The 9,284-nt window shown below is 42.0% G+C and overlaps 1 protein-coding gene across 3 annotated transcripts in view; it reads right to left on the reverse strand.

Moving 5' to 3' along the window:
* ACYP2 (acylphosphatase 2) overlaps positions 1–7,725 on the reverse strand; it is a 195,823-nt gene extending 188,098 nt beyond the window's left edge. For 2 of the 3 annotated variants that reach the window (XM_055107941.2, XM_034953143.3), the window contains exon 1: positions 7,293–7,725. In XM_055107941.2, the coding sequence (XP_054963916.1) occupies positions 7,293–7,434 (142 nt within the window). In that variant the 5' untranslated portion in view covers positions 7,435–7,725. The remainder of the gene's footprint in view (positions 1–7,292) is intronic. The other variant, XM_003830833.7, reaches the window with a different exon arrangement.
* Between the last annotated feature and the right edge of the window lie 1,559 nt (positions 7,726–9,284).

A 9,284-nucleotide genomic window follows, 5' to 3' on the forward strand; every position in this document is an offset into this window, starting at 1 on the left:
TGGGAGCAAGTTACCCACAGGGATCATACTTCTGGCTCTACCCTAGAGTAGCCTCCCTGTGCCTGAAGTTTGGGGTGGCCACTGTTTAATTCTGTAGTACAGGTCATTATAAAGTCCACTTACCTGCAGATAGACATCACATTCCTAAAACTCCGCTTTACTCTTTGTCTTGTCAGTAACTCACACAATGAAGATAGGTGTTATTTGTTGGGCCCCTCAAACTACAACTCTTATTTTAAAGCCTTGGGAGGAAGGTGAGCCAAGGAGTCTCAAGACTTCTAGCCCATTAACTCTGCAAGGCACTGAACCATGCAGGAATCAACTGCTCAAAGTTTCATAAGCCACCAGGAATTTTCCCAGAATCTTTCTGAGAGTCCTGATTCCTAGTATGAAGTATACTGCACAACAGATAGATATCTATATAGAAAGAAAAGGTAGATGTGGAGACATTTTTCTGCACTTTATCAGTGTTGGCTGGAACACAGCCCTCTTGGGACAGGGCTTCTGTAGGAGATTCATCTATGGGCTTTCGTGGCCTCCCCATACTTTTTCCACCTCACTTGCTGAAGAGAAGGAAAGCTGATATGACACATGCAGGTTTTTTACAGACACTCTGCTCTGGAAACTGGGGCAGACATCAGCCCTTTTGGTGATAAAAGACTCCAGCATGATATGCTGCTCAGTCAAGGTCCAGTCCACTACAACTGTACCTCACTTTGTGGAAAGAGGTGTCAGTGAGAAACCCTGAGAGGAATGTTTGCAAAGTAAATCATACTTTGAATTGACAAACACACATTGATATTTAAAGAAACCTGTGATGAGTTTTAAATGTCAGCACCTTTTCATGTAAAATCCTATTTTTTATATTGTAACCTACCATTTCATCCTGGGATCTGACTGCATGTGTCAATTTTGAATGCAGGAAGTGATCTATATGCTGCCTTACAAAGCAGCCCTTAATGACTGTAAATATCTTTAACTGTTACAAAGCTTTCCTTATGTGGAATAAAATTCTGCCTTACTTAACCTTTCGCCATCAGTCCAGGGTCTGTTCCCTGGAGCCATACACCACGGCATCTTTCAAACAGTTAAAACAGCCATCACACTACAATTTCTTCTCCAAGCCAGATATCCCCAAGTACTTCAATTTAATTCAGTTCACTTTTGAAGGACCCACTAGAGGCGTAGCCGTGTAGGGGATATGAAAACAAGCCACCAGCCTGACCTTCAAAATACTGTCATTATTTTCCAGTGAGAGACACATACAAGTGTACACAGATAACTGTAGCTGAAAGCAGAATGATTAAAAGGATAAACACAAAGTATAACTACTATAAATAAAATACTATAAGAACAAGAAAGGAGAGGGAATTAGAGTTAACCATATTTATGTTTCTTGACTTTAATGGTGGTACTTAATATTTTCAACCTCTAAAACACAGCTTTTCCATTTACTTGTCTATGTAAGAAAAATGTGTACTTCTAAATCATGCATTATCTGACAAAGCCATTTAATAATTCATCCCAGTTTTCATTTTAAGCAATATTTAAGAAATATGGTATTCATCTCAGTTATAGCAGTAGGAAACAGACAAATTCCTAGGTAGACAGGGAGAGGTCTCCGGTGAAACCAGACCTTCAAGTGAAACCTGAAACCGAGTTGCCAGTTCCAGGTGGAGTCCACAACCAGAGTGAGAACTTCCTCGATGCCTTTTAGCCAACTGAATGGTGCTTTTTCTAGGCCCACCCATGGAACAATTAGCATACACCCCATTCTGAGCCCATAAAAACCCCAGACTCAGCCTTACAGATGGCTATCCACTTTCAGGCCCCCTCTCACACAGAGGGCTACCCACTTCGGGTCCCCTCTCTTTATCGAGAGCTTTTCTGTCAGTCAATAAAATTCTTCTCTGCCTTGTTCACTCTCCAGTGTCCACGTACCTCATTCCTCTTGGTCATGGGACAAGAGCGAATGGCAGGTGCAAAAAGAGCTGTAACATATGCTCATGCTCGCCGAGCTATAGGAGTGAAAAAACCATTGTGTGCCAACATGCCCCCATTTGCTGAGCTGCAGGCAGCAGGACCCAATGAGTTGTGACACGCTCCCATTCACTGAAGCTGCAGACAGCAGAAATGAACGACAGTGTAACACTTTCTGGAGGCTCAGACCTCAGGACTCCCCAAGCAAAAGCTGTAACACACCTTGGGGCTCTGTGGTTGCTGGCATCTCCAAGTTATTGGGCACTGCCACATCCCCCTCATCCAGACACCAGCACCCAAGGTAGAAGTTGGTCACGGCACCCCTGGACCAGCTGCGGGCTGACCACAGAGCCAAGGCAAGCGCAGGATCCAGACCAGTAGCACAACCTGAGCGTAGTCTGCTGGGCCAAGTGGGCAGAGTAAGCCCAGTGGGCCCAAGCAAAGCCTGGGCAGAGGTGCCACTAGCCGTGGAGATTTCTGGCTGGCAAAGTGGCACTGAAAGAATTCTGTGTCATCAGTAGTCAAATAAGCTACTCTTATTCTAAAAAAACTCAGTCAAAAAAAAATTCTAAGCACATGTATACCAACAGATTGTCACAATGCATTTCTAGGAGTGTCATTAGTATTCCCCTGAGAGCTGGTAAAGCATCAAAGCATCTATACACAGCATAATCAATTTCCCTTTCAAATTTTCAGATTATATTATTCTAGATGTAAATATAATTAAACATCTATAGAAACATTATAAACCAGGCCACAGTTACAAACACTCTAAAAGCACAGGGGCTCAGTCCCCAGCTCTCTTAACCCTCTCCCAAAGTCCTCGATGCAAGAGAAGTTGGTGGGGAAAAAACGTGGAGCTCCTTGAGAATGTGAAGATTTTTTAAAGTACAGGATGAAAAGAGAGAGAGAAAAAAAGAGTAACTTTAGAGTGGAGAAACAAGACAAACACTATCACAGCCAGGTGATCAAGGTTAACATCAACAGTGATAAGTCAGATTGACAGTATATACCCTTGATAGGTGTAACAAGAGCAGCACTTCACCTCTGTGGTCTTCCTTCCAATACCCCATTATCCCAGTCTTATCATAACAAAAATATCAGACAAATCCCAATTGGGGAGCATTCTACAAAGTACTTGACCTCAAAGTACTCCTTAAAACTGCCAACATCATCGACAACAAGGTAAGTCTAACAGAATGTCACAGCCTCAAGGAGCCTGAGGAGGCAAGGGGGCTAAATGTATCTGGATGGGATCCTGGAACCAAAAAAAAGACATTAGGCAAAAACTAAGGAAACCTTGAAAAAAGTAAGGACTTTAGTTCATAATAATGTATCCATATTGGCTTAAACCAGTTGTACGGTCCCTATACTAACAACACATCATTTTTGGTTGGAAAACGTTTTCTGCAATAAACTCAAGCAAGCCAATTTAATTCATTGATCAATTTTCCATACAGGAGGGTTAAAACATTTTCCATTTTTTCCATGTTCACTTTCATGTCATTGAAACAATTTTCACTGGGAATAGTTTCCACTCAAATATTTTAATGATGACTTTATCAATCCATATTTTGTCCATAATAAATGTTCCCAATTATAGGTTCTTCCATTGCGAATTTACTTTCATAGCCATTATTTCTAACAAGACAGTTTTCACTAAGATTTTATTATTCCATACTTTATTTATTTTATTGTTTCTTTAGAGACAGTCTCACTCTGTTGCCCAGGCTGGTGGCTCATGCTTATAAGGCCAGAACTTTGTGAGGCCGAGGTGGGAGGCTTGCTTGAGGCCAGGAGTTCAAAACCAGCCTAGTCAACATAGTGAGACTCCCTCTCTACCAAGGAAAAATTAAAAAGTTAGCTGGGCATGGTGACTCATGCCTGTAGTCCCAGCTACTCAAGAGGAGGCTGAGGCAGGAAGATCATATGAGCCCAGGAGCTCAAGGCTGCAGTGAGCTATGATCTTGCCCGGGTGACATAATGAGATCCTGTTAAAAAAAAAAAAAAAAAAGACTACTAAGATTCAAATCCCACTTCTTAACTTGTGTATAACTGGGAAAGAAGTTACTTCCCCACGCCTCAATGTCTCCATCTGTTAAATGAGAAAAACCATTGCAGTTACAGGGATGAGGATTAAATGAGACAATATATGTAAAATGTTGAGTACAGAGCTTGGCACATTCTAAATTGTCAGGGAATGTCAATGTAGATGTATGTAAATATGTGATGGTGAGTTTGTACTACATACTATGCCTTGATCAATAGTGGGCATGTACTCTCTTCCATTTAGCATACTGCAAACTATAGGAATTATTGCCCTAAAGTTGACTTTTTAAACCCCACTATTTATGTATAGTACGTTTCTCTTTTCCATATTTTTACTGCTGGTCCAAATTGATTATATACCGTGTTACCACTATGTGCACAAAAGTGGAATTGTACAGTTAATAGCAATATATAATGTAATAGCAGATAGCATCATATAATGGGAAAGCACAAGTTTTAAAGTCAGAGAGATGTAGAATCAAATCCCATTTGTCAACTAAGGGCTTGTCCAAGTTACTGAATCTCTGTGCACCTGTTTTGTCCTTGTTAAAACAGGAATAAGACATGCATCTCACAAAATTGTGATGATTAAGTAAACAACAGTGAAATGCTCAGCACAAAGAACACCCACAATAAATGTCACACATTCACACACACACACAGACTCCTTCACTACTGCCATTTCTCTCTAGTGGACCATTCTGTCAGGTGATCTTTGCCACCACTTTCGTATTTTACATTACGTGTTTTGGTGACTTATTGTGGCAGTTTTCAAAGCAGGATAACATACCGCTGGGTTCACTCAAAGACTTTCTAAAGAGTACAGATCCATGCATAATGTTCAGGGAATCAATTTCCAGATCTTCAACTTCCACATATATTCTTTCCTAAAACTGACCTGAGACTCCTTTCCTACCTCCCTTTGCACAATCATCCTTTGAAAGAAAGGTCTCCTGTTATCCTAAGTGAAGTAACTCATGAATGGAAAACTAAACATTCTATGTTCTCACTTCTAAGTGGGAGCGAAGCTATAAGGATGCAAAGGCATAAAAGAATGATACAATGGATTCTGGGGAGTCAGGGGAAAGGATAGGACGGGGTGAGGGACAAAAGGCTACACATTGGGTACAGTGTAAACTGCTTGGGTGATGGATGCACCAAAATCTCAGAAATCACCAGTAATGAATTTATTCATGTAATCAAACACCACCTGTTCTCCAAAGACCTATAGGAAATAAAAATAAAATTAAATTAAAAAAAGATCTCTTTACAAAAGGCACACTTTTACCCATTCTTAATCTTACCCTGGTACACTGCACCAAAGTGTAAAAACCTCTAGAGTACCAAATACAAGGATAATTCAACTCTTCCACCAACCGAGGTTCCATAAACACCCCCAGTCTTCTCATTAATAAATTTCTGGCTGAGTGCAGTGGCTCACGCCTGTAATCCCATCACTTTGGGAGGCCAAGTGCAGGAGGATCCCTTGAAGCCAGGATTTCGAGACTTGCCTGGGCAACAGAGACCCTTTCTCTATAAAAAAATTTTAAAAATTAGTCATGCATGGTGGCATGAGCCTGTAGTCCCAGCTGCTTAGAAGGCTGAGGCAGAAGATCACTTGAGCCCAGGAGTTCCAGGCTGCAGTGAGCTATGATTGTGCCATTGCACTTGCTCCAGCCTGGGTGACAGAGCAAGACTCCACCTCTTAAAAAAATAAAATTTAAAAAATAAACTTCTAACACAAATTTACCTTTAAATTTTAATAATGTTTATCATACTTTTTATATTTTCATCTAGTGTTCTAATAATAATTTCAATAATAACTCAATCCAGACAAAAAATTTAATACTTGGAGCTGTTGAATACAATGAGTTCTAAATTTCTCTTCAAAGAATCAGTATGTCAGTATGCTCGGTTCTTTGCGCTCTATTTTAAAGTCTAGCTTCCTCATTCTCCTCGCCTCTAGTTTCAGTAAACAACCTTTTCCACCAGTTCTAATCAGTAGTTCACCTCTATTCCTCTGGTCACCTGCTCCATCCTGAGTCACCCCGGTCACCTGCTCTGACCTGAATCATCCTGAGTCACCTGTTCTGTAACCACCCTTCCTGCCAAATTACTCACCCTGCCACTTGAGCTCGTACGTCTGCTCTTTAAAATAGCCAGTCGGAATTAGCTTAGACTGTGCGGTCCAACCCTAGCCAGTAGGGGAAAGACACAGCAGTAGAGGCTACCTGCATCAGGAATAAGAACCCCTTCCCCTCCCCTGTTCAGGTGTGCCATTGCCATTGCTTCATCCGCGAGTCGCACCCTTCTATAGAGGTAAAATTGCCTTGCTGAGAAAATTCTTTGAGCGCTAGTTCTTCTTTTTGGCACCAAAGAACCAGCATTTGTTTCTAACAGAGCCTTATTGTCAAAGGAAATTAAGAAAAAGCATTACACTTATTCATACATGTGCATATATGTACATATACATATTGCAGAAAAGTATGATAGGGTGAGCAAAAAAAAAAAAGAAACCCTCAAGCAAAACAATGGGGTAATTCGGTGGGAAAAGTGAAATGAAAATCAAATTCAAAGAGGAAAAGAAATGAGTAAAATTTCCCATTGTTGAAGAGTTTTATTTTAAATGAAGATGGTGGATATTAAATCACTACCCTATTTATATTCCATTGCATAAATCTCAGAGTGACTTAATATTTTCATTTATAAATATCAATATTTTCAACAAGCCAGACATTACAAACTTGGCAACTACTTAAACTTAGGATGAAACAAAAATTAGATAACAATTTCATTCTTTTAAGAGCTACAAAGAGGTCTAAAAAAAGGTTTGACCTCTGAAAAATTAACCTTAAACCATCTAAGTGTCCTTCCTAAAACTCAAGTCAAGCCCAGGTAGCTTCAGTGGCAAGCAACGAGACCACTAGTTAAAAGACCCTCTTCTTTTCCTACCCAACTTCAACCTTCCCCCCGTGCCGCTTACTCCCGCACCCAGCAGCCGCCCACTTCTGGTCCTCAGCAGTCCCCTGACCCCTTCTCTCCCCCTCCGCCACTTCCCTCCCCATTCCCGTACTTCCGCCCGTCCAAGTCCTCGGGCGCATGCGCGTTTCGCCTCCCTCCCCGCCGCCGCTGCTGTGTCATCGCTGAGCGGAAGTCCCAGCCACAGCGGGAAAAGGCATACTTTAGGTGGGAGGCGCTTCTCACAGCTTTCTCCCCTTCCTCCCATAACCTTTTTGATCTCCCACCGTAGAGGGGCCTCCTACCCTGCACTCTCCCGAACACCTCGTAGTCCACGGATTTGAGTGACCGGGCGGTAGACATGGCGGCGGTGAGCCCTCTGTTGAGGAGCCGGAGAGGGGCTCGGGGCGCAGCGACTGCGGCGGCTGCGAGAGGGAGGGGACACATGGGACTGCTTGGCGCACCCCGCGCCTGTCACCGGTCCCGGACGCTAGCGCGCCGGGGTCACGCGTCGGAAGCGGCAAATGAGACTGCGGGGCTTGGGAGCGAGGGCAGCCGGGGACGCCAGGAGGGAAGAGACCGCTGGGCCCCAGGCATCCTAGGCCTCTCTTTCCGGACTGGGGAGGATGCTGTCTCCACAGCGCTCCCTACCATTTAATTGATCAAGGTACTCTGTTCTCAAAGTTAGTAAATAAAAGCCGGATGCTGTGCCCAAAAAAAGAGTTGCTTCCCCCAGCTTTATTAAAGTGTAATTGACAAATAAAAGTTGGGTATATTTGTGGTGTACAAGGTGATGTTTTGACATATGTATGCATTGTGAAATGATTACATCAATGAAATTAACGTATCCATTGCACCATTAATTAACGAAGAGAACATTTAAGATCTACTCTCATCAGTTTTTAAGGACACAATACATTTACCGCAGTCACCATGTTAGACAACAGATCTTCAGAACTTATTATTCACACTAACTGAAACTTTGTACCCTTTGACCAATATCTCCCCATTTCCAACCCCTTTCATCCCCCATCCCAGGTCCCCCGCCCCACTCCATCCCAGTAAGATTGGCTTTTGAAATCAAGGGCCTGCTCGTTTAGTGTTTTGAGAGTTAGTAAATTATTTATGAAATGTTTAGGTGACTACCAAGCCAGCTTTTAAGATAAGGTCTGCAACATCTTGAGCTCTTCTGTACAGTCAGGAAGGAATTGAGCCTGAACTCGTATTCTAAACGGATTGTGATATTTTCTGGGATAAGAAACTTTTTAAAAATATGAAGTCTTTTATGCTAGTGGAAACAGACAAAAGAAAAACACTGTAGTCATCTTGTCTGCTGTTCATACAGTTTTTTTTGGTGTGGGTTTGTTGCTGTTGTTGTTGTTTTGAGACGGAGTTTCGCTCTTGTCACCCAGACTGGAGTGCAGTAGCGCAATCTCAGCTCACAGCAGCCTCCACCTCCCAGGTTCAAGAAATTGTCCTGCCTCAGCCTTCCAAGTAGCTGGGATTACAGGCATGCGCCACCTCACCCAGCTAATTTTTGTATTTTTAGTAGAGACGGGGTTTCACCATGTTGTCCAGGCTAGTCTCAAACTCCTGACCTCAGGTGATCCACCTGCCTCGGCCTCCCAAAGTGCTGGGATTACAGGTGTGAGCCACCACACCCGACCTTTTTTTTTTTTTTTTTTTTTTTTTTTGATTGTCTGGATTATTCTCAGCAACATCCCAATTGCCTAGAAGGTTAAGGCTGAATTTTATTTCCTGGTGAGCTATTATAAAGTTTTAATATAAAACCATCCACCACTCCAAAGGATCTGGATACAGCTATTGATAATCTGCCACCTTCTAGAATTCCAAATCTGTTTACTTGTGATAATTTGCATTTCTCTATTTGTTGGCCTCAATACCTTTGCATATTTCTCTGCATCTGGCCACACAGTTAAAATAATCCACTGCAATCTGATTCAATATACTGTGCCAATTCTATTAGAGAACACCAAAAATCATCCAAAACTTGGTTAGAATATGGTTAAATCATTTTTAAAGTAAAATATATTCTGGAAATGCTACTGCAGTTAATTTATGTAGTAAAGGTCTTGGTTTATTGCAGAGACCTCGTAACTTCACTCTTCCATCTCCCAGTTCATTCCATGCAGACTCTAGAATCAACATAAATTTTAAATCATTCTTCTTAATACGTTCAAAATAGAACCTAAGGTCTTCAGCCTCCACTACCTGCTTATGCAAATCCTGCATTTAAACTATAGTCAAGACACTCTCGGTTATTCTGCTCTCTCAGT

Source organism: Pan paniscus, chromosome 12 (assembly GCF_029289425.2).
Source record: "Pan paniscus chromosome 12, NHGRI_mPanPan1-v2.0_pri, whole genome shotgun sequence".
Taxonomy (NCBI): Eukaryota; Metazoa; Chordata; class Mammalia; order Primates; family Hominidae; genus Pan; species Pan paniscus.